A 27,055-nucleotide genomic window follows, 5' to 3' on the forward strand; every position below is an offset into this window, starting at 1 on the left:
GATTTAACTCAAAATAGTGTTAATTCCATTGTCTACAGCTTGACATGTCTGTAAATGTCCATGAAGTGGTGTTAGTAAGACCAGCAGGTGGTGCTCATCCTGGGGATGCTATACTGTCAGTGAGCTGTTTTTTTAGGATGAGACTGAAGTCCTGACTCTCTGTGGTTAATAACAATCCCATGGCACTTCTATTAAAGAGCAGGGGTGCAGCCCTGGTGTCCTGCCAAACCTCATATACCTTTACCCATTATGGCCTCCCAATCATCCCCATTCACTGAACTTTTGCTCACACTAAATCTCCACTCTACCTATAGCTGGTGTGTGGTGGGATAAATGCACTATATAAATGCACATTACTTACTGACACAAACAGAAACTTGACGTGTCCTCTGCAATGAAGACTATGGCACTTTGATCTGCTCATCTAGTGAACAAAGAGCGCATTATTGATGACCAAAAAAAGACTAAAATATAGTCAACAAGATAAAAACTAATCAACATTAATTTTGTTATTATTTGTTGCATTGCACTGTTCATTCATTAGATGAGCTGATTAGAACATAAACATTCAGTCACGTTACTGGCTGAACTTTTGTGAAGTTTTTGTTTTTGTCATGCCATTGCGTTGACAAAATAAGCACTGACCTAAAAAAAAAACATGTAAACTAGGAAGTATTAATTTGACAATTTATTTTGTATAATTGTGCGTGTAGTTTATTTACTTAATTTTAGGGTAGTGGGTTTACTCACTTATTGTCAGCTAATTGCTTTTTACAGTGTACAGTATATATACAGTGCTTAACGTAATTAAGTACACCCCATTTTGAAAATGAATATTTTAATCCATTTCTTAGTGAATAAAGGCAATGTATTTTGGTGCATTTGAACAAAACTGATTTATTAAACAGATATATTTATTAAAATCATATTTTAGTCACCAAACCTATTTAAAAATTGAAAGATAATACGATTCAATTCAAGCAAAAATGACAACCTACAAAATTTCAAATACGTTTTTCACATTTTTCTTGATTTGTAGATTTGTTTTCTTGATTTGTTTCTTGTTCTTTTTTAAATTTTGTATTTATTATTTTTCTATAACATGTAAATTTGAGTGAACTAGTTTTGGACCATTATCGTAAGTTATTTTGTTAGATAAGCTCCAGATTTGGCTTCAGTACTGACTAATCTAATGTAAATCCACAAATATAATATTGTACAGCTTCCTATTAAAACACGAATTTAAAAGATAGATTTGTGAGGGGTGTACTCATACAGTACATGCTGAGCACTATATGTATGTACTGTATATGGAGTATGTGGTACTTATATATCACATAAAATCTGCCCGCAGCATCATAAATTATGCTGCTTTTGCTCAAATCACATATTGAATGGAATTGGCATTAAATTACACAAATTTGTGTTAATGCACACACTTAGTGCACATTATGTGCAGATAAAAATTATGATGTGTTTAAAACGCAATCCATTTAAAAAGCAATTGCCTCTATTATTTGTAAGGCCGAGGCTCCATTCTTCCGTCAAAAATATGAATGGCTGTTTTAAATGTAATGTGCAACTCATAGTGAATCTTAATGAATGTTAAGTACGCCTTTACAGAGCAGCAGGGTTTTATGCTTTGATCCAATATTTTCCCCTTTTAAATGTGAAAAGCCGTCCATAAATTATATTGCTTTTGTATAAGCTCATGTGCGTCTCTGTATTTAAGAGTGTGTAGCATAAGCAAGTCGAAATGACCCAAATGGCACTATAATGTTGAAAGTAAAATGTATTTGAAATTAAGCTTTTGTAATGCTGTCTATGTCTGTACTGTAGCTCCTTATAAATGCAATGCATTTTTGCTCAATACAAGTAATATTTTTAAAAAGAAATCCTACTCACCCCAAATAGTTTTTAATGGTAGTTTATAAACAACAATTAAAACATTTACTTATTTTTATTACCTCAGTGTCACAAAACAAGAGTTATTACATATTTGCATATTGTTTTCTGAAAGAGAAAAATATAGATACATTTACATAAAATTAATTGTTTTTAGAGCATAGTGTTCTAAAAGATTTACATATAATTTGAAGTCATTCACAAAATGGGGAAAGTTTGGTTTACAACAATGGCCACTTTTTTATTGAGCCCACTTTTTTATGTACAGTTGAAGTCAGAATTATTAGCCCCCCTGTTTATTTTTTCCTCAATTTCTATTTAACGGAGAGAAGATTTTTTTCAACACATTTCTAAACATAATAATTTTAATAACTCATTTCTAATAACTGATTTCTTTTATCTTTGCCATGATGACAGTAAATATTATTTTACTAGATATTTTTCATCACACTTCTATACAGCTTAAAGTGACATTTAAAGGCTTAATATAAAGGTTAATATTTCTGACTTCAATGGCATATCGTATTTTCCTAATAACATAAACAAATTAAAAATCAAGTACATCAAGTAAACAAATTTCTATCTTATACTAAATTTTTTGTTAATAAACAATTTCCAAATCTTTCCAAAATATTCGGTAAGACTTTATTTTGATGGTCCATTTAAGTATTAGTAGACTGTGTGCTTAATATCTGTTGATACTGCTCCTTCACCACATTTAACTGACACATAACATATCAACTTACACTAACCCTAACTCCAACCCTAACCTAACATTCTACTGATGATCTAATGAGAATTAATTGGCATGTAGATGCAATGTAACTTAAATTCAACAAACGGACCATCAAAATAAAGTGTGACCAAATATTCCTGGGTAAATACAACGGAAAGAAAAGATGCAAAATTGTTTCTTTTTCTTGACCACAAAATTCACACACATATGAAATATCAAGTTTGAATCTTTTCAAAACATGTTTAGCAGGATAAACTCTATGAAGTATTTTGTAAGACATCGCTTTAATTTTCTTTATGCAAAACTTATTTGTCAACTTACAAGCTTTAACCCAAGCAAATAATGAAAGCCAAAAACATCTTCAGTATCGGTAGTTAAGGAGTGCTTCGTGTCAGGAGTTTGGCTGCTTTAGCTCAGCTTACATGCAGTACAGTATATACCATACAGTTTAAATTATGTACATTTTTTTTCAGGCTAGGTCAGTTATTTCAGATAAAACAGAAGAAAAACTGCTGATCTGTTTTAAACTAATTGGCAATTGACTTTCCGAGGCCAAAACTCCATTCTTCTATCAAAAAATATGGATAACTATTTTAAATGTTATGTGCAATTCAGAGTGAATTTTAATGAAAGTTAAGATACTCTTTACAGAACAGCAAGGTCTCATCCTTTGATCTGAGATTTTTCTCTTTAAAGGGAAAATCTGTTCATGAATTCTATTGCTTTTGCATTAGCATATGCACATCTTTGTATTTAAGAGCTGTCAGCAAAAAGCAGAAATGACCTAAATGCCACATCAAAAAAGAAATATAAGCAATCTGAATGATTCAGGGTCACCAAAGCATTTGCAATTGTTCTGTTACAAATGATACTCTAGCGGCAGAAAATTCATGAAGAGCACATGAGAATATTGAAGGTGCACGCATTCATCCTGTTGCACATGCATGTAAAGTGTTGAAGGTAGCGTTCAGATACATTTTCAGTATACAACACTAGAACAGATATATGTACTTAATGTTTCACAAGTGGCATGTTTCTAAAAGTAGCTGCTGTTATTTGAGGCACAGAGTGACCTTTAAATATCTAAAGACATCAAATCTGAGTTAGATGTCTGTATTAGTTATCTTTGATTGGTGGATAGAAAAACATTTTTAAGGAATGTTATGATTGCATCATAGAAAAGCTCACTTTAAAGCACGCTTTAAAAGGAGATTTAAAAGGAAAGCAATATTTTGTTTTTGCCCAGAGGGAATTTGAGTGTTTTTTTTCCTCCTCATGTTTGTTTTTTTAAACTAACCTCATTCTTAGCTGTTTTCAATGCATATAATTTTGTTGCCACCAGTGGAGCTTTTAACGCATGGCATGTGGTCCTGATTGTGTACGAGTTAGCGTATGATTGCAACACTTGGCTTTATGTACCATTAGGTAGTTTATTCTTGATATAAATGCTATGGGGGGTAAAACAGAGGAACAAAAAGATATGGACAGAGAAAAAAGCAATCGTCAGGACTGTTTCTAATTGCATTTGGTGTGGGTCTTAGCGATAACATCAGTTCCATTATTTTCTGCATTTGAATTGCACTGCAGCCCATCTTCAGCATCCTGTCTTTGATTGGCTGAATGCAGGTACTGGGTGTTCAGAACAATGCGGGACACAGGCAAGAATACATTGTGCTGTTTTATGAGTGTAAACACTATACATAGTTCATCTATTTCAAAACTCACCCTATCTCTATGACAATTTTTCTTTTCTTTTGTAACCATACTTAATTCAATTTAATAAATATACACATATGAAAAGCATATGAGAATATTGAAGGTGCACACACACGCACGCACGCACGCACGCACGCACGCACACACACACACACACACACACACACACACACACACACACACACACACACACACACACACACACACACACACTTTTTTTTCTTTTTTAAATATTTCCCAAATGATGTTTAACTGAGTTATTAACACTATTATGTTTAGAAATGTGTTCTCCATAGAACTCTAGACATCTTCTCTCCGTTAAACAGAAATTAGAGAAAAAATGAACAGGGGGGGCTAATAATTCAGGGGGCATAATAATTCTGACTTCAACTGTATATATGTATATATATATATATATATATATATATATATATATATATGGAATGATGACTGCAGTTATATAAAAGTGGTTCAAACACATTTTATGGTATTTAGTTTTCTGAAGTTTTCACATGAATAAATATAAACCAGCAGTTTGGGGGGAAAAAAATTCAGTAATTTTAAATTTGGTTCACAATGATTCATTTATTATTTAAACTGATCTAATTCCTTCCAGTCACTGTGGATAAAGGAACACTCCACTCAAAAAAATGTTCATTATACATTCCTATAGAGTTAAATGTAAGTTTTACCATTTGGGAATCTAATCGGCCGATCTCCGGGTCTGGCAGGAGCACTTTTAGCTTAGTTTAGCATAGATTATTGAATCGGATTGGACCATTAGCATCTTGCTCAAAAATGAATCTTGAATCTTTTATAGTTATAGCTTGAATCTTTTTCATCATGCACAAGTTGTTTAACTCAACTCAAAATGAGTGTTACTTTATTAGTTCACTAATGAAAATTATTGATACGCTTGTTAAGTGTGACATCACACGAAGCGGCTTCCGGGTCCAAGCACTCTATCAAACTGTATGGGAAGACTGCATGGGTAATAATAAATATTTACAAAGCGATGCAATACTTTTGAAATCACAATCGCAAAAAATATCCATGCCTAATATCTGATGGCCAGAAAGTGGTACATTTTTTAGAAATTGTTAAAATATTAGTGTCTGTGATGCAGCAAGTCAAGAAACTGTTGTGTACACCATGATTTCATATAAAATTCACTTTAATGTGTGATATGACTAAAAAGTGGTCATAAACAAATATTTTCTCAATCAAATGAGTAGCGGCTTGGACTCGGAAACAGTATTGCATACGTCACGACTTAAGCGGATAGCTATCAACTGAAGATTTCTGAATAGAGCTCACAATTCATGCAGACTGCTATTGGGATACTTATATAATGCTTTTGTGTCCCTTTTAACTTGAAATACACAGTCCCCATTTATTGTAATTGCATGGAAAATAGTGTAAATTATTAAAAATGTCACCCTTTGTATTCAGTAAGAAAGAGTAAATAATAACATCTTTTTTCCTTTCATGTAGTTATGCATGTCAGTATTAGTCTGTTTAATAGCCTTAAAAATATTGCAAACCATCGTCTTTTGCAACACACATAATTATGATTATACGTGAAGAAAGCAGAACTGAAGGGCCTTAAATGATGTTGAGGTTATACAATATGGTATATTACATGAGCTGTTGGTTAGTCTCTCCCTGGCTGTATAATGCATGAGGCAAACAACTGCAATCTGTTCAAGAACAGAAAACACCTTTTGTTAGTCATCCAGTATACAAATGGAGTGGTTTGGAAAATGCAGATGCATTTTTTCCATGTAAATGTATTAAAAGGTTAGTTAACCCCAACATTGAAAAGGTCAGCATTTACTTTGTGTCATTTCATTCCAAACTCATAATGATTTTTCTTCATCTTCAGAACACAAATTCAGTCTCTCAGGATATAATTTAAAATAAAATAAAATAAAATAAAATAAAATAAAATAAAATAAAATAAAATAAAATAAAATAAAATAAAATAAAATAAAATAAAATAAAATAAAATAAAATAAAATAAAATAGAAATGAAATGAAAAAAATTATAAAAGAAAATAAAAAAGAAAAGGAAGAAAAAAATTATATAAATATATATATATATATATACATATTATATATTATAATATTTTATGTAAAAAAAAAAAATTTCCTTTCTTTTCTTTTCTTTTTTTTCTTAAAAAATCTGTGAGAAGAGAATAATTTAAACCAAGTCTTCTAAAGTTACATTGACACTTACTATGATGAGATTTAATTTAGGCTGTTATTGTTACACGCAAGAATGAACTTCATTTGTTCTTGTGCATCAAGTAAATTTGCTTGAGCCTCTATGTCCAAAGCTAAATTGCTGTAAACATTTACTGATGAGTGGTTATGTGTGGGGAAAAATGCCTAAATTAGATCTGTTCATCTTTCAAGCAGTTGTGTCTCTTCAGAAATTCTTGAATAAAATCACTCAATTTACTGGATATAGATTTATTTTATTGATCTTTTAATGGACATTTAGAAGTGTCAGAGATTTGAGTGAATAGACTTTTTAATGGAGGGACAGAAATTGTTTTGATCCAAATATCTTCATTCATGTTCTGAAAATAAATAAGTCATAAGAAAAGCCTGCATGACCCAGAAGCTGCGACTGTTTTTTTTTTTTTCTTCGTTTTTTTTACGCAGTTTCCATAGACACAGATATTCAATGAGAAAACAGAGGGTGTGGCTTGCTTTTTTTTGCAGTAAAGTAGGAATTTCATTCAGAAAGATCGTGAAAGGGGTTTGCAGAGAGTTATTACAACCAACAGACTCCTCCTGCTGACCATTTCTGTTTGCTGTCTTAGTGCTGTCAAAACTGACAATTGGAGAGGCGTGGTTAAGTATGTTAGCCACACCCAATTCCTCAGACAGACATAATCTGAGCACTTAACTTAAACCAACAGGAAATTCATGTTCAGATAACAATTAAGATTACAAGGGCAATTTTTTTTTTCTTTATGACATGCACAGGTGAATTGTTCACCACAAAAAAAGCAGTGTAAGCTAACAAAATCAATATGGTTAGTTTTGAGTTTATGTGTACTTCAAGAGTTTTAAGAACAATAATTTACACCAAAAAAGGATTGGGTTGCAGAATAACTACTACTGAGAGATTTCATCTGCTGTCTGGGATTTCACTGCCTTTCTACACCTTCCATTCTGCATGTGTTCAATACTTTTTCCATGTGTGTTTGCATTTTATTACACATAACTTAACTTGTAAACTAATTACTTATGTTTTCTTTGCATATATAAATTTCTTTGGTTGTTACCAACATTGGGTGAAAATTTCAAGTCAGCACCTTTAGGAATATGTTTTCTGAGAAAAATGGTGACATGTTCAATACTAATTTCCCCAACTATATAAACACATCCAATCACAAACTGAATGGTTCTTTTGGTGTTTCCGACAGAGTGAAGTTGAAGGATGGTGTGGCGTTTCTGGGGGCGAGAGCCAGCAACCCTGTGCAGTGGACAGTTAGTCAAGACGTCAGGAGCGAGGGACACCGAGTGGTCACTCTGCACTGCCGAAGGAAGGAAGCCAGCTTTGGAAAACGGTCAGTAACTGTCTGTTCTATTAATGCATTTATTAACAGGGGAGAATTCTGGATGCAGAGACGGCTGCTTTCAAAGATGATATCTTCAAAAGCCTGCCAGTTACTTCAGTGACCTGCAAGTTCAAAGTTTAAAATTGAAGCTTCAGGCTAAAAACACTGCAAATGAAAAAGTTTTTTTTTTCCTCACTTGCTCACAATTTAGTTCTCTTTGTAAAGTTTCAGCCAATAAACATTCAAACACATGCACATATACCGTGACCTGCATCGTAAAGCCCTTTGGCCTTTAGCCCTCAAATATAAGCATCTCTGCCTAATGACTGCTCTTCTAAACCTTTCTGCTGCTTTCATGTACGAGCCCTCTGGTACTGGAAGCGTGTTTTATTTCTCAGATTATTGCATCATATTGTGAAGTGCTGAGAAGTTACATGACTAGTTTTCTTAGAAGTATTTAAGATTATTTCATATGCGAAACTTTTGCTGTAATAAGCTAGTGTAGCTTTATAGCTGCTTTAAAGGGATAGTTCACCCAAAGATTTAATGCATTTGTTCACCCTTTACTTGTTTCTTTTTTCTGTTGATCACAGATGAAGATATTTTAAAGAATGTGGGAAATCTGTAGCCATTGACTTCTATAGCATTTTTCCTACTCTACTAAGGATGTCAGTGGCTGCATATTTCCAACTTTTTTCAAACTATCTTCATTTGTGATCAACAGGAAAAGGAAACTTATTAAGCTTTACAACCACTTGTGGGTGAGTAAATGATGAGTATTTTTTTTTATTTGTGGATGATTTAACAATTTTTTAAAGTACTAGTAGGCCTGTCACGATATATATTTATTGTTGTATGATCAATTGCACCAAAATATATTGTCATAAACCATATTATTGTCATTTTAAGACCATTATTACATTACATAATGCCAGAATGTCAATATAATATCATCACAATGCAAGTGCACTATTCCAAAGAACACATGCTATTTTATTGTTAAGATTATTTAATTTAATTAAAGTCATTTTAACAATTTAATAATTATTCATTGGAATCAGAATGTGAAAATGTGTATATCCTAAACAAATAAATAATAAATGTTAGCAAAAAATGTAAAAAGGTAAAAAAAGTTAAAAGTAACAGAGGCTGTGATGTCTGATTATTTTCAGTTGTCAGACAGCCACATGAAAATATCCTATAGTAATTTATAGTAAATACTGCAGTGTTTTTTTTTTAATCATACTGACACTGACACTGACACCTCCAATAGAGATAGAGAGGTGCAATAAGCTAAAATGTTGCTATAACTGTTTTTTGTGTATAGGCGATATATATTGCATCACCAAAAATGATTGAGGTCATGTCCCTGTGTTGTGCGATAAGTCGATATATTGATTATTGTGACAGGCCTAGGTACTAATTGCTTAATATTTACTTTTTGTTGCATTTCTGAATTACGTGAAGTGAAATGCTGCTGAAAGTAAGGTGAGTAAAGGATAAGTATATTTTGGGGTGATCTTTTTTTTAAAAGGTGCGATTTGCACCTTATACAGTTGAAGTCAGATTTATTAGCCACCCCTTTGAATTTTTCTTTCTTTTTAAATAGTTCCCAAATGATGTTTATACGAGCAAGGAAATTTTCACAGTATGTCTGATTATATTTTTTGTTTTCTGGAGAAAGTCTTATTTGTTTTATTTAGGCTAGAATAAAAACAGTTTTTAATTTTTTAAAAACCATCTTAAGGTCAAAATTATTAGCCTCTTTAAGCTATATATTTTTTTTTCGATAGTCTACAGAACAAACCATTGTTATACAATAACTTGCTTAATTATAGTTAACCTAATGCACCTAGTTAAGCCTTTAACTGTCACTTTAAGCTGTATAGAAGTGTCTTAAAAAGTATCTAGTAAAATATTATTTACTGTCATCATGGCAAAGATAAAAGAAATCAGTTATTAGAAATGAGTTATTAAAACTATTATGTTTAGAAGTGTGTTGAAAAAATCTCTCAGTTAATCAGAAATTGGGGAAAAAATGAACAGGGGGGTTAATAATTCAGGGGGGCTAATGATTCTGACTTCAACTGTACATGTTACAGTAGCTGCTTTATTTTATATTTATAAATTACTTGTAAATTTGGGGATGTTCAGACTTGTAGATTGTTAGCTTAGTTACAAAACAGAACTTAACTTGTTAAAATGTTGCAATTTTCTTTTGTTTTCTAACTGAATAATTATGTTTTTAATTATATTTAAAATTAATATTTAATTTATAATGTGGTCGAAGCATGAATCTAGACTTTGTCTGGATGGTGTTCTTGCTATAATAAAAGCAATTACACAACTTTTTAAGATGAAGAGGCTCTCTTTGGTTTTCAGCTGCAATAGCTAACATACTCACTCACAGAATCCCAAATTGCTGCTTTTTATGTGGATATTTCTTGTTATTAATTATGATACCACTTGGTTTGCTGGTCTGTTGGGTTGTATTGCTTTCTCACCTCAACTGAACTATCATTTTAAATCAGGCAGAGGCCTCCTCGTTCATTCCAATCTCACTCCAATTCCAATTGTTTTTGTGAGAATCTGAGAGGGATTGCCTAAACAAGCCAAACTAACAGAGAAAATGTGAGTTCTGAATTCCCCGAATGAGCCAGCACTCATCTTAAACAAGCATTAGTTCACCCAAAAATCTAAATCCTCTGATCAGTTAATCACCCTCTTTTCTTTCCAAACCCATAAGGTTTTGAAGCTACTGCTTTATATGATGAAAACATTGCACTGACTTTTATTCATGACTTCATTCACACATAAACATTTTACACACTCACATAAAACCTCAGATACCGTAAATTGGAGCTCAGTCTTGTTAGATTAATGCTATTGAAGCTATGAGTTTATTTCTCACATCATGTCATGTCAAGCAAGCACATTTGAGCTTCGGCAAGAACCACCAAGATATGTTCTTTAGTGTCAAGAAAGCATGGTTCAGTGTGTATATGTTAAAAACTGAATTACATCTGTTCGTCATACAAAAGCCATCACAACTTTTTTCATATGATTTTCTTAGCATGAATTTTATGGTGCCATAGAAACATTTTGCAATACTAAATGTGTTCCACAAAGGTGAGTGAGCTTGACAAACCACCTGTAGGAAACACACTGGCTGTTTCTCAATATGCGTTCTTCAGCAATCTTGCATCCTCCTGTTCTCATGTAACATCATCATCAACTGCCAGAGTTCATTTCCAAAACTTAAGACCAAAAGAACAGAGCATGCGTGAAAGTTCGGGATGTGTTCTTGATATCGAAGTTGCATCGATGCAGACCTGAGCACAAAACTCATTCTAGAAGTCCTAGAAGTCATTGTGCCTGAATAAAGAAGGTGGGAAGCACAGCATTTCATATAGATTCATGATTAAAGTTCAGAGATAAAACTTATTTACCTTAGGAGTAAATAAAGGAAAGTCTTTATTAAGGCATAAGCACTATAAGGGTGTTTATTTTCTAAAATTCGTATTAAAATTAGTTTTATTTGTACTGTGCAATGTACAATGTACTGTGTAAGATCTTTATGTTTAGTATATATTGTGAAAAGGGGAGAAATGAGCGAATGCTGTAATGTTTAAATAATTTCCCATTAAAAAGGTGTGAAGGTCACGTGACCATCAGGAAGAACACAGCATCTCATTTCTCACAGGACTCGTTCTGTGTTTTCACGGTCTCCTGAGTTCGTTCTTCTGAGGTGACTTGGCAAGACCGGTCTTCACAAGAACGCAAGCCCGTTCTCTGAGTTCCTGGAATTGAGAAACAGCCACCCTCTCCTCTCCATATGCACCTTTTTATCAGTATTTTTGGAAAAACACCATACAGTTCTTAGTGTGCATGCTTCTCTCAAGTGAGTGGGATTGACAAACCACCTGCAGAAGACACACAATCTCCTATCTCTATGCTCCCCAAATTAAGTAAATAATAAAATATTTAAAATGGACAAACCTAAAACTAATAAACTTGTGATAGCATCACAGGCAGACTTAACCAATAAGCGAAGTAAGCAACCACTTAAGGCCCCAGGGAATTAGGGGACCCAGACGAATGTATTAATCATACCTCTTTTTTAAATTCGTTTATAAAAGTATAAATAATTTGTATATAATTCGTTTTATCGTTTGTTGTCAAATCTGTCTAGAAGCATTAAGATTTTAATGTTACTACTTTTTTTCAAAACCAGTGGCCCCCAATGAAAAGTGCAACAGTCCTTCTATACTGCACATGCAAATATTAAAATCTAATCAGAAATATGATTAATTAACTGTGCATAGTTAGTTTGTGAACTTGTTTTTTATTTGTGAATTTATTGTATTTAATTTTACATTAAGAAGATAAAGGTTCTACTTAAAATACATTCTTTAACATGCTGTTTATTTAGAAAAAAATAAAAACTGATCTATAAAAATATATAAAATATCTATAGAGAAAGTTTTGAGTTTTATTGCTAGGGCCCCATACATGGAACTGCTTAGGGCCCCCACATCACTGTCATTTCTGTGCATTATTATTCCAGTTTCCATTCAAGTTCTTATTAAAAATTTTGACCTGTTTTTCATTTCGAATATTGTGTTAGATTGCATTTTCTGGTTGAAAATAACTGAATAATTCTCTCTCTGCATTTCTCCACTCAGAGAGATTAGAAAGTCTTAGACTGGCAGCTGTGCTCTCTCTCAGCCCTTATAGGTTTCTCACCTGTTCCTGTACCTCTCTTTGGTGGCATTTGCATATGCAAATTAATCTCACAAACACACCCCTTTCCAAGTCCTGACTAAAAAAAGAAAAAAAGAAAAGCTGCCCGAATGAAAAAGGGATGTAAAGCATTTGTGTTATTTAAGACTGGTTTAAGTGTGAATCATCTCTGGCTGTGCATTTTGCCTATCTGCCTGCAAATACATTACTTTCAAGTGTGTCAGTTCATATAATGGCCACACAGTGTGGGGTGGTAAGCAGTATTGACAGAGCTTTGAGCTTTCATGCACTCATTTTCAGACTAAAGAGAAAAATGATGAACATTAACAGAATTTTCTTTCGTCGCCTGTAGAGCTTTATATAAATCATATTCCAATAACGTACAGTTATTTGATTATGCTCGCTCATTGAAATTCCTATTCCACCTAATGTGTAGGAGTTTCCAGAAGATATTCTTGTTACTTTGACATGCTTTACCTAATTGTAATTTTTGTCCAGGGGAACATTAGAAAATACATTTTGGGTTTGCAGGGGCTTTGAGAGTTTTATTTTTTGTTCACAAGGGAAATTCAGAGGCACTTCCTGAAATCTTTTATACTGCTGAAAATTTGGGAAATAAAATGTATACCAATATTGAAATAAAAACTGACAAAAAAGAACATCCGTAAAAAAGATCCACTATGTTTTAAGTTCTCATACTGTTGGTAAAGTTATGCTCCTTGGGTTTCAAAACCTATCCGTATAATTTTGTAAATGAGTTTTACAAAGAGTATGAGAGGTAAGAAAGTCTTCCCGATGGACTTTTCTAATCTGTTCTTTTACTTTAGAGGTCAAGAGATGATGGGGAGAGGGCTAGAGGACCATGTTCTAGATCCAGTCCACAGGGGGCAGATTGGTAATGAGTTATTATACTTCCTCTTTGATTTCCCGAGGTCTCCAATATATCACTAATGAGTCTTTACACACTGTACCATTTCCACTCTGACAATAGCAGATTTGATCATTATATCAGCATAATAATGTCTGCCTGAACTAATATTCCTCTACGAAATTTTAAAGACATGAACTCTGTTTCAAAACCAAGTGAGCTGCCTGCCTACGAACTATGTAGGCAACTACATTTTAATACCTTAAATGTTTCTATATATTTATTTCAGTTAAATTAGAATTACATAATATACACACATATTGATAGAACTTGTCAGCTTTCTGTGAAATTTGCCGTTTTTAATTAGAAATGGGTAGTTAATGCAAATCTTGTAGATCTGCAAAAGATCTGCAAATGCTGCAGTATTGATATATAAACATATTTAGGCAGCTTTCTGTTTGAGAGCAAATTCATGACAGTCTTGTTTGTGTGACATGCTTATTTACCAATTGATCTTATTCTGTGCCCATTTTTGCTATTGGTTTAGAAATTCCGATTCAGTTACCTATGGGAGAAATGACTAGGAAAAGTAAATGGCAGAAAACGGTTGACCCGCTTACCTTACAAACAAGTGTGTTCATAACTTAGTGCTTCCCACACATAGACTTTACTTATATAAAGTATTATAAAGCCCAATATTACTTATATAAAGCCCAATATAACCAAACATCCGTGATTGATAAAGAAGTGGAAAATCCTACGTTTACCCGTTTTTATTCTGTGTGCACGAGAACTGTCACCCTTCCTACAGAGAGTCTCATGTGCTCTGCAGACCCACAGTGTTGCGCCTTGATTCTTAGCTGGGGTTTCTAAATGTCCTAAACTGTTTGGGATTCAGCTTTTGCTGTTGGTAATCGTATGCGTTTTTGCATTACCTTTTTATTTAAACCTACTTTCATTTGGCTTCGCAGCTGACTGTACATGCACAGTCGAGAGGATAAGAGAAACATTAAATAATTCATTTTTAAATCTAAACGACTCACAGAAACTTTAATATATACTCGGAGAGGACGAAATGACTGGTCTAAACTGGTTGCAAAAAATACCTACACTATTAGTAATGGTAAATCAAAGCATTTGCCTTATTTAAATAATCTACACATTTTAATCTTGTAATTATCATTTTTAGAGATATTGTCTGTTTTTATTCCCTTTTATGTTATTTATTTTTAATTTGCTGTATATTTTATTAATTTGATGATGCCAATATATTACATAGGCTATTTTATATACATACCTAAAAAGCTTTGGCATTCAAGTTTGCTTTAAACTTGAAAGAGAGCGAAGCAGATTTTACCTGTCAGTGGGTGCACATGGCTCCTGAATAGCATAAAAATAAGAGAAATAGTGGATTCTTAATTTCGTAATTTCAACAGTCTTTTTTTTTTTACTTTAACCCATTAAAAAGAAACAGTGTATAGCAGTGTTATAATAAACTAAATTATTGTTAAAACATAAACTGTTAATTATTGTTTACAATTAAAGATTTTTTTTTGTCTCATATAGTTAACTATATATGTGATCTGGGTAAATGGTGTTTCAATCCAGCTACCACCGCAAGTATATTTAAAACCTGTGGGAAGCGCTCTAACTATACACAAAAAGTAGAATAATATAATAAGAAAATATCAGATTGCAACATCAAGCAGCAGAACGAACCCTTTTTTAACGTCTAAAGATCAATGGAAGTGAATAAGACCGGAAGTCTTGAGCCAAAAATATTATAAATGACTGCCCCCACTCGTACTTAAAGAATAAGGTCAATAGAGTGAGCACAGCTTCATTCCTCCCAATAAGTACTGCCCAAGAATACACATCTGTCACATTTTTCAACTCTGGTGACTTTGCACCCCTATGTTTAGATGATTTGTGTGGTTCACAAGTGGTTCTAATTAATTGAATTTAAACGACAAGATAATGTTTGGGTGTAACATGTTGTGTACAACAGTTTACTTAGGTCTGTATTTCGCAACCATTCCTAGAATGGTTCCTAGAGGACCACAACACTATTACAGGTCTTTTAGTCTCTGCTAATGAGCTGATGATCTGAATCAGGTGTGTTTGATTCAGCAGACATGCAAAATGTGCAGAGCTGGTGGTCCTCCAAGAATGTGGTTGAGAATCACTGACTAAGGTAATTTAATAATTGTTGAAGTAAAAAAAAATGTAGGTTGGCATCTGACAGATTTTAGAGTAATGGTAATGTTTGAATTAAATCCTTTATTAATCAGTTATTAAATTAAGAATGAGAAAGATCAGTATTATTTTTGGTTTGAAACCAAAATGTTTTTCAGGATTGGAAGTTGAAATGATTCCATTGTTTTTTAATGTAATTAGGATTTAGACTCTGTGTTATAATTCAGCCAGTTTGTAAGTCTGCAGTCACTTCCTTTTTGTCAGTGATAATTGAAGCAGTGCTAAACCAGCATTTGGATCAGCTTAATTAAACTACAGGACAAATTGTAGAATAAGCCATTTTGTTTCTAAACACTTGCAGTTCAAGGCTTGACAAACTATCAGAGCCTCTGATGACTCATATGAGAGCAATTATACTGGAGCGACTCACAGATAAAGATGTGCAGTTGATAGCCATCTGAAGTTGTAAATGATTAAGAAGAAAGCAGAAGAAAGAAACTGCCAGTTTCAGGGAATATCACAAGTTCTCAAGAAAAAGCAGCATTACACTGTTTGAATGTGTACATTGTCAAATCAAAGCTGACACGCTACAGAGCTGAGCTTTTATGACTGCACTCTGTTTCTGTCTTTAATCCTCATGTTCTGTTGTGGATCTGCATGTTCTTTAGGCTTTTTAATTGCCATAGACCAAAGTGCTGGGCAAGCGTTATCGCATTAACGCATTCAGAAAGTAATGCAGACAATTATTTAATTGTGCATTAACATGGTTTTTTTAGTTAACTGTTATGATTTTGAAAGTCTGTATCAGGTATTTTAAAAAGTAAGTTGTTTATGGACAAGTGCTGACTGGAGACACTAATTGTTTCAAATGATTCAGTTTGATTTGGTGAACTAGTTCAACTGGTTGACTTAGAAGATCTGGTTAAAAAGAATGATTCGTTATGGATCGCAATGACTAGTATGAAAATAAAACCCATTACTTGGCACAACTATGTTAAATGAATACCTTTAAGTGTCTTCTTAAGTCGTATTTAATGCTGTCACCATGCTGCTGTCATGTCCAGCCATCGTTTTTGTGAGGCCTGACTGGAGGAGGACCGGTTAATTGATCCAATGGCCTCAGGATTACAGACTCTGAGGTGCCGTACGGGTCAAACACCTGGCGACGCGAAGTAAAGAGATTCAGTTTTAAAATGCATACAGTAGGCTTGTTACAAAGATGAAAACAAAGGGCTTATTTGCTATAATTTGAGTTAGTTTGAGTTAGTTTTGTATGAACACAATACAGTTTCAGTTAGTTCTAGTTTAAAAAAACAACTTATTTTTACATTTTAGTTTTTCATTTTTTTGTTTGTTTTTGTTAACCTTGTTCATAGGAGCAATAATATCCAGTGAAGTTGATCAGTAAGGGTTTAGAATAAGCATCATCACTCATCTCAACCAATGAGAGCATTCGAGATTCACAAAAACTGAAACAGTAGAATCAAAGTTACTGAACTCTTATATGAACATTTTTGTTCGAAATTTCTTCTAGACACCAAAGTTTCATCACCCTGCACATTTCCTATGTTCTTCTTATCACATTTTTCCTAATTCGACTGTGAGTGCCCTGCGAAGTAGACTCCTCAGCATATACTTCTATGATTCCCGTCTGAAGGAAGCATAAAGGTTTTATTCAAATGCTATTAATGTTGTATAATGTCACAATTTTTATGTGTGAAGACATCTGTTGCAGGCATTGGGTTCATTTTTGAATAAATGTGCACAATGAAGTAAAGATATTCTATCTTCGTGTAAGTTCAGGGAGCAATGAACACTGTGCAGGAACCCTGTCAATTGGAAAACAGTTCATGCATAAATCTCTCCCCTATCAAGCTGGTTGTCTGAGAGCGTTGGGCTGTGAAGACATGAATTGAGAAAAACTGACATAATGATCATTTAATTATTAATAAATGCCTTGGTAGTGGCGGATTAGTTTTATATTTAGTTTGATCACGTTCATGTGTAAGCTGAGATGTACAAGATATATTTTAACTGGTAATGTGTAGAGAAATACTTCACACGTTGCATACACTCACCGGCCACTTTATTAGGTACACCTGTCCAACTGGTTGTTAGCGCAAATTTCTAAACAGCCAATTACATGGCAGCAACTCAATGCATTTAGGCATGTGGACATGGTCAAGACGATCTGCTGCAGTTCAAACAGAGTGTCAGAATGGGAAAGAAAGGTGATTTAAGTGACTTTGAACATGGCATGGTTGTTGGTGCCAGACGGGCTGGTCCGATTATTTTAGAATCCGCTGGAATTAATGCACAACCATCACCAGGGTTTACAGAGAATGGTCCAAAAAAAGAGAAAATATCCAGTGAGTGGCAGTTCTGTGGGTGCAAATGCCTTGTTGATGCCAGAGGTCAAAGGAGAATGGCCAAACTGGTTCGAGCTGATAGAAAGGCAAGAGTAACTCAAATAACCACTTGTTACAACCAAGGTATGCAGAAGAGCATCTCTGAATGCACAAAAGTTGAACCCTGAAGCAGATGGGCTACAGCAGCAGAAGACCACACCGGGTGCCACTCCTTTTAGCTAAGAACAGGAAACTGAGGCTACAATTCGTATAGGCTCATCAAATTTGCACAATAGAAGATTGGAAAAACGTTCCCTGGTCTGATGAGTCGATTTCTGCTGCAATATTCAGATGGTAGGTTCAGAATTTGGCATCAACAACATGAAAGCATGGATTCATCCTGCCTTATATCACTGATTCAGGCTGCTGGTGGTGGTGTAATGGTGTAATTTTCTTGGCACACTTTGGGCCCATTAGTACCAATTGAGCTTCGTGTCAACGCTACAACCTACCTGAGCATTGTTGCTGACCATGTCCATCCCTTTATGACCACAGTGTACCCATCTTCTGATGGCTGCTTTTAGCAGGATAACGCACCATGTCATAAAGCTCGAATCATCTCAGACTGGATTCTTGAACATGACAATGAGTTCACTGCACTCAAATGGCCTCCACAGTCACCAAAACTCAATCCAATAGAGCACCTTTGGGTTGTGGTGGAATGGGAGATTGGCATCATGGATGTGCAGCTGACAAATCTGCAGTGACTGTGTAATGGTCAATACGGGCCAAAATCTCTGAGGAATATTTCCAGTACCTTGTTGAATTTATGCCACGAAGGATTAAGGCAGTTCTGAAGTCAAAATGGGGTCCAACCCAGTACTAATAAGGTACAGTGGCCTGTGAGTGTATATAACATAGTACCATTACATTTCCTACTGTATATTGCTAAGCACTTAATTTTGACAGGTTTTAAAGTAGATTTAAAAAAAAAAAAATCTTTGAATCCTCAGACTATTTTCAAATAGTTCAAGAGCAAATATTGTTCTTGCCTAACAAATCAATCATCAAAGCAAAGCATATTCAGATTATGTGTACATCTCATTTTCCAAAAATATCCACTTATGACATGTTTTGTGGTTCTTAGTCATATTAGTACTTTTTTTACCATAAATTTTACTTGTCTGACCAAAAAAGCCAGTGTAGCCTTATGTGTTATAAAATGTGGGGGAAAAATTTGAAAATGATCGGAACCTGGGTTCTGACTCAGTTCAAGTATACTGTACATACTGATTATACTGTTTGTACAAGTGCCAATGAGGAAACCAACCTCAGAGACTGCAGTTGTGACAAAAAAGATTTGACCTTATGTGAGCCAAAACCGATCAATTAATAAATGCTTTCTCATCCCCCATACTAATCCTTATGACTGGTTCAGCAAGTTCCTACTCCTACTTCTAATTCTTGTGAAGCAAAGCTGAATTTTCAATAACCAAATTAATTTAATTATTATTCTTGAAAACATTTTTTACTGGCGACACAATGGCTCAGTGGTTAGCACTGTCACCTCACAGCAAGAAGGTCACTAGTTTGAGTCCCAGTTGGGTCAGTTGGCAATTGTGTATGGAGTTTGCATGTTCTCCCCATTTTCCCTACAGTTCAAAGACGTGTATGTGATTTGAATAAACTAAATTGGCCATAGTGCGTGTGTGTGTGTGTGTGTGTGTGTGTGTGTGTGTGTGTGTGTGTGTGTGCGTGTGTGCGTGTGTGTGTGTGTGTGTATGAATGTTTCCCAGTACTGGGTTGCAGCTGGAAGGGCATCCGCTGTGTCAAACATATGCTGGATAAGTTGGTGATTCATTCCACTGTGGTGACCCCTGATGAATAAAGTGACTAAGATGAAGGAAAATGAATGAATGAATGAACATTTATTACTGCTTATAAGTTTACTTGAAACCTTTGATTTTTTTGATATATTGAACGTTTAATAAACAGCATTAATTTTAAATATTTTAAATATTTGCAAGGTTACAACAATATTTACTTTGTGATCAATTTACTGTAATGCATTCACACTGAAAAAACTATATATAAAAAGTTAAGCAGACTGAGAGACTGGCCATCGTAAATTAATTAGGACAAGCAAGCCATCTGTTTTAAATGGTTTTATAAAGCTAGGATACAAGAGTTAAATTGTGCCCACACACAAACCCTCTCTTTCTACTTCTTCTGTCTCTCTCCCTCAGCTAGACTGCGGAGGAAATTTTTCTTTTTCATATTCCTCTCAAACGGTGTGTGAAATGAGAGGATCAGTTACTCCTGGAAGGAGCAGATGTGCTTCCAATGAATTCCTCATGCAGAATCCACAGCCCTGCCTCTTCCCCAAAGTAACAAGCTTTAGTCGCCCTACTAGAACGACGCGGCAAAACTCAACAAAACATCTTTATAAGAGGACTGCGCTGAACAACGTGTCGAATTTAGTTTCTTAACCCAAAGTACTTGGTTTTTGGTCCTGAAGTTGAGTTTGCTGGCTCATGTTTCCATGGGTAAAAGGCTGTAATTGGGCCTTGAGTGCAGTGTCTGGCCGTGTTGCGCGCTGTTTTGTGCTTGTATTGATTTAGCAGTGGGAACGCCACTTATCGAGGTGCTTGAAGCGGCACAGCAAGACGTCTAATCCTGGGGTTGGGACTCTGCTCAATGGGGCAGGCTATAATCCCCCATACCGTCAGTGGTGCGGAGAGCCAGGGATGATTCCCAGCATAAAAACGAACACGATACTCTTTCATCAACTTATTTATTCTTTTCATTGGAGCACCACAGCGGGGATTAGATTGAGCCATCTTGTCTTTTGTTTTGAGTTTGTCCTTTCTTCTCTCAGCCTGCTCCGGATCGATCTAGAGGTGGAGTCTCAGGTGAACCGACTGACTCTCGCTCGCTCGCTCTTTGCTTGTCGGATGCACTGTACTCCCATCAAAGCATATTTGACAGGTCTGGCTTTTTTAATGTCGAATCCTGCACAACTTTTAACGATGTCGCTTTTGTTTTTTTTAAAGGCTTTTGAGAGGAAGGCCATATATTTTATCATGCCCAGGCTATCACAGTTGCTTGGCTGCCTCTGAGATGAAGGTTATTTATATGGTTAAGCTTATGAAGATTTTTTTTAATGCTTTAGAAAGAAGTCTCTTTTGCTCACCGTTTAAATTTACATGCTTGTGTAAAATTTTAGTCCCATTGTATATAATTAGATTCCATCTCAGAGTGTAATTTGCTCAAATTAACTACTTCATTCATTCATTCATTCATTCATTCATTCATTCATTCATTCATTTGTTTTCAGCTTAGTCCCTTTATTAATCAGGGGTCACCACAGTGGAATGAACCGCCTATTTATCCAGCATATGTTTTATGTTTTACATATGTTTTTATGCGGGAAACACTCATACACTTGCATTTACACACACACACTACGGCCAATTTAGCATATTCAATTCACCTATATTGCAAGTCTTTGGACTGTGGGGGAAACCGGAGCACCCGGAGAAAACCCTTCTTGCTGTGAGGCGATCGTGCTACCCACTGCTCCACCGTGATACCCCAAATTAACAACTTATTCTTATATGAACTTATTCAATCACAAAAAAAAAAAATATTTTTTACAAAAGAGAAAAACAAAAACATCTACAATTATTTAACATTTGTATGTTAATGAATTTTTTTATTGTTAGACAGGTAAACCAAGTAGTTTAAACCATGTTAACAATTCAAACCAAGGGTGTAAACACACACACACACTTTTTTTAAACCTAAATTTGTTCCCTGCACTGTTTCATTGGGCGGTTGTGTTCATGATTTGTTGAGGTTTTCTTGGATCACCTATATAAATGCAGAATTATTTAGAATTCAAAAAGATAAGACGGTCTACACATGAAATTCATGTTTTCATGGCAATCAGTCACACACAATCTGAGGTGAATACATCCTCCGTAGCTACTAAGTGGAAAATTAATCAGTAAAGAAAGTGTAGCTCACAGTGCAGATATGAGCATTGTCATCAGTTGACAACTGATTGACTGAAATGTAATAAACTATAAAAACCAATTGTAAAAACCAAAAGTGGATCAATTGTGAGTCTTAGTCTGTCTTCAAATAAGCGTGAACCTCTTTGAAGTATTTTTACAATTAACTTAATGCTTAATGAAATTGCAACAGTAGACTGTCAGAAAAGTACTACAGAAAAGAAGTTTGTAACAGAATAAAGACAAAACATACCAGAGCTTTTTAATGTTTCAGAGGAAAACAGATATGTTATAAAATCTGCTATTCACTTTACTGTTGTATAGTAATACTTCATTTTAGTTTTCATGAATATTGTTATTTTATTTAATGATGAAAATAACTATTCATTCTGCTGTTTTCTTTAAAAGATTTTTTATACAGTACTTTTATTGTTTTATATTAAGGTATTTCTGAACTACTGCTACTGACACTTTTTGTGTTAAATAGGTACAAAAATACTATTTTAGTTTAGCACTCTGAATGTTTAGGGTTTTTTGTTTGTTTGTTTGTTTGTTTGTTTTAGTAATTTTTTGTGTTATGTGATTTGTCATTTTAGTTAGTGTTGATTGTGTTCAACACTTTGGGCAACTCTATGCTGTAAAAAAAATTATCCATAAAAATAAACTACAGAACAGATCAAAACAGCCCCAGTGGCATGCTGTTGTACCCCTAAACAATTTTCCTGCACAGTTATTTTTTGACTGCGTAAAGTGCAATATACAGTACAAAATGTCCATTTCTTTTTCTTTCTTTCTTTCTTTCTTTCTTTCTTTCTTTCTTTCTTTCTTTCTTTCTTTCTTTCTTTCTCTTTCTTTCTTTCTTTCTTTCTTTCTTTCTTTCTTTCTTTCTTTCTTTCATCTGTTCAAAATCAGAAAATGCACATTATAAAAAGATATGCTTACAAAAAAGATTTACAGGTGAGTGGGCTTGACAAACCACATGTAGATACACTGATACACTTTCTCTCTCTCTCTCTCTCTCTGCTAAATGACTAAATGTAAATGAAACTTTAAAAAAGTACAAATAAAATTAATCTCTGAGCCCCCTAATTTTAAAATGACGGCTACACCCAAACATCTTGGTTAATTATTATTTTTTTATTTATTTTAATGTATTTTTTTATTTATTTATACAGGGACAATGTACAACATGACATGTTGTGCCAGAGTTAGCTATAAAGCTAATTTACATCTGTAGTCCCTGTGCAGGAAGTTGTAACAAATTTATCAGTAAAAAATAATACATTATACACTTACAATACAATTCATGCAATACATCATTATCAATAAAATGAAATCAAATCAGTGGCTGCATATTTGTTTTTGTTTAAGCCAAATTTTAAGAACAGTTTTAAAATGGTTAAAAGTGGTACTCTGATATGCACTGTTTTTTTATTCCATCCTTCTGCTGCTCTGACTGAAAATAAAAATGATTGTCCAAAAGCAGTTCTCTTAAGTTTAATTGAACAATCACCTCTAACCGATGACCTAGCCTGACTTATATTGTCCTTGTCGACAATCACACATTGTTTGAGGGGTGGTGGTGCAAGATCATTAAATATTTTATATATTAAACATACATCAGCATAAAATAAGAAACTGTAGAATGTTAGACAATTTTGTTGTGCAATACATTTACAATGATGCCTGCTCCTTGGCTTTTTAGCAAAAAAATTTTTACAGTTTGTTTATATATAATAAACAATGGTAATAATGTTGTAATGTTCGTTTGGGACCAGCTTGTAGCACAATAAGATAAGTGAAGGAAAATCATTGTATTCATAAGTTTAACAGCAGCCATAGGTAACTGATGCCTAATGTTTCAATAAATCCTCAGGCTTGCTCTAGCACTTTTGGAAACCTTTTTAATGTGTTTTTTAAAATTTAAATTAGAGTCAATAGTTATACCTAAGTATTTAAAATAATCAACTATATTTATTACTTCTCCATTAACTAAAATATCTGAGCAATGCTCCTCATTTTTCTTAATTAAAAAAAAAACATTCCCACAGTTTTACTTACATTGAAGGTCAGACATGAACAATATAACTAGTCTGAAACTTTCTTGAGTGCAGCAGTAAGTTTGTTAGCAGCTTGTTCTTTGGTTTTTGCGTGAGTAAATACTACTGTGTCGTCTGCATACATTTGAACCTGAACTTTTGGACACACTGTAGGCAAATCATTAATGTATAAACTAAACAGAACTGGTCCAAGAATTGATGCTTGTGGAACTCCAAAATTGCAATTGATGAATGGTGAGTATGCACCATTAATTCTTGTACATTGCTTTCTCGATTTTAAACATGACTCGATCCATGATAATGCATTAACAGAAAAATTAAACCTCGATAATTTAGATAAAAGTACATTGTGGTTAACATTATTAAAGGCCTTTTTAAAATCAAGAAAGACAGCACCAACAACTCAACCCCTATCTAGACTGGATTTAGTTTGTTCAACAAAGTAACAGTTTGCGGTCTCAGTAGAATGGCGTGCTCTAAATCCAAACTGCATAGAAGGTAATGAAAATGTATCTAAATTTAAATGCTCTAACAGCTGATTAAAAACAACCTTTTCAATTACTTTAGAGGAAATTGGTAAAATACTGATAGGCCTATAATTAACAAGATTAGCAAGATCACCAGTCTTAAATATGGGTGTTATTACTGCTGACTTCCAGGCACTTGGAACATAAGATTGTCTTATTGATAAATGAACAAGGTGAGTTAAAGGTGTACTAATAACATTTGCATACATTTAAAAAAATGCTGAGTCACATTCAAAGGTTACAATACATAATTGTATCATCTTCTTCTTCATCATTGTCTTCTTCCTCCTTTTCTTCATCTTTGTCTTCTTTTTCTACTCCTCCTTTTTCCCTCCCCATCTGCATCCACTTTTTCGTCTGGCTTCTATATAGAAGTAACATTCGCTCCCTATAGCAGCCAAATGCGATTGATTGCCGCGCATTTCACTCACAGAGATGTTCAACACCTTAAAGACATCAGACATACTTTGGCTTGAATGCAAACTACACCCTTTTCCCCAGCGATGTTGGATTTAAATTCGAAACATGCTTGTCAGCATCCATCTGTCAGACGCCTGCCTCTGTTTAGATAAGAAATCTCAAACCCGGTGAATTCGTGATGAGGGACAGTGAATGGAAAAACGTATGCGGGAGCAAACACGCCACCCATCAGCCATTCACAAGGCAAGGGTATTTTAATGAAAGAATCAGGCTTCTTCATACAAAGCCAATCACACTAAACAGTATCTGAATAAATATAAGGCCGCGCAGTGATTTCTAAAGAAGCCGCCGGCCTCTTCTCCGGTTGATTTCATTAAAGCGGTGTGTCTGGACCACTTAATCGGACTGCTGATCCAAGGTTGACCCTGAGGTGACCTCGGCTCTCACCCTCTGTCTTTCTACCTCATTAATGTGCCAAGGACACTAGTGAAGTTCCTCTCTCCTCATGCGTGCACACACACATACACACTTATGAGGCTGGCTTTTTGTCAGAAGCATCACCCCACAGGTCAGTGCACTATTGAGCTCGGTTAGTATCTGCTGGTAACAAACTCTCTCAATGCGCTGTCAGAAACCTCGGCCACATAAAGGGCAGCAAGGACAAGTAGAAAGTGTTTTTGATATAGCAGTGTTTTGATTCTGAAGCTAATCTGTTTTCAAGTGAATTCTTTAGCCGAGTTAATCATTGTTTGGAGGATTTTCTCGTACTTATTTTCCATCAAACACAGAGCCTTTCAAAGAATACTCTGTTTGATATCTTTAACAAATTCTGTTGCTCAGAACATGCACACTTGATCGATTCATTCTTGTCAAATGTACATGCCATTTTTCTTCATAGATTTTTTTTCTTCATTTTTTTCTTCAAGTCCCACATGAAAAAATACTGGTGTACTTTATATTATAGTATTCCACACACTTTAAATGCTGCAGCATAATGTAGTGTTAGCTGTAAAGAACTGATTTACCTGTAGTATACTTTAATTTTTACTACAGTAAACTGTTGTGTACAGCAGAATAATATACCAAATAGTTGTAAAAACTGGGTCATTTGTTATTGGATCATTTGTTTATATTACTATAGATGTTGTGTTACCATGGCAACTTTACAATTAACACAACAGCTTTGTTTAGATTTAAGTAACTATAACTTGACTTTTTAATCAGTTTGTGGTTTCATTTTATTTGAAACACTGTAAGCTATGACATTGTCTTGCTTTTTACTACAAAGACGCCGGTTTCACACATAAGTAACATAGTTAACAATGTAAACAACAGGCCTCCGGAAGAAACGGTGATGTAATCAAATGAAAAATCATCCATAATTCAACACTATTGTGTCGGTGGACTAAATGTGTTTGATGGGATGTTGTTCTGAGGACTCTTACCTTTCTAAATAAATTGTGATATACAGCAATGATTGCATGTGTGTCTTGTTATTACGTTATTACGTTTCTGTACAACTTACACAAATTTAGCAAATACAATCTTTATAAGCTTCTCATTGAAAAATGACTAGCTACAATAGCTGCTTGAGGGTTGTAGCTTTAGACTGATGTATGGTTTGTCAATATTACTTGTGTTCTTTTTGATGTAATCTATCCGTAACACTGAAATGTGCAAAAACAGCACCCCAGTGTGTCCACATCTTGACGCTGGGTAAAATTAAAATATTTAATTATAGTGTGGTTCAAAAACACTGTAGTATTTACTATTAGTTACAGTTGTATTTTTTCCATGTGGGTGTGAAAAGCGTCTTTGTACAGTAAAGGCATCATATAGTAAGCCATAAATGAGAACAGCCAGTGATTTAATGAATTACAGCATTATGAATTTGATTTGTAGAAATCAAAAAAATCTGACAAGTAAACAAACAAGCAAGATTATG

The 27,055-nt window shown here is 34.3% G+C and overlaps 1 protein-coding gene across 1 annotated transcript in view; it reads left to right on the forward strand.

The window, feature by feature from the left end:
• Positions 1 to 27,055, forward strand: part of si:dkey-112m2.1 (transmembrane protein 132C) — a 241,366-nt gene that overhangs the window by 123,487 nt on the left and 90,824 nt on the right. The window contains exon 3 of the mRNA XM_056447091.1: positions 7,798 to 7,941. Within this exon, the coding sequence (XP_056303066.1) occupies positions 7,798 to 7,941 (144 nt within the window). The remainder of the gene's footprint in view (positions 1 to 7,797; positions 7,942 to 27,055) is intronic.

This window comes from Danio aesculapii, chromosome 21 (assembly GCF_903798145.1).
Source record: "Danio aesculapii chromosome 21, fDanAes4.1, whole genome shotgun sequence".
Lineage (NCBI taxonomy): Eukaryota > Metazoa > Chordata > Actinopteri > Cypriniformes > Danionidae > Danio > Danio aesculapii.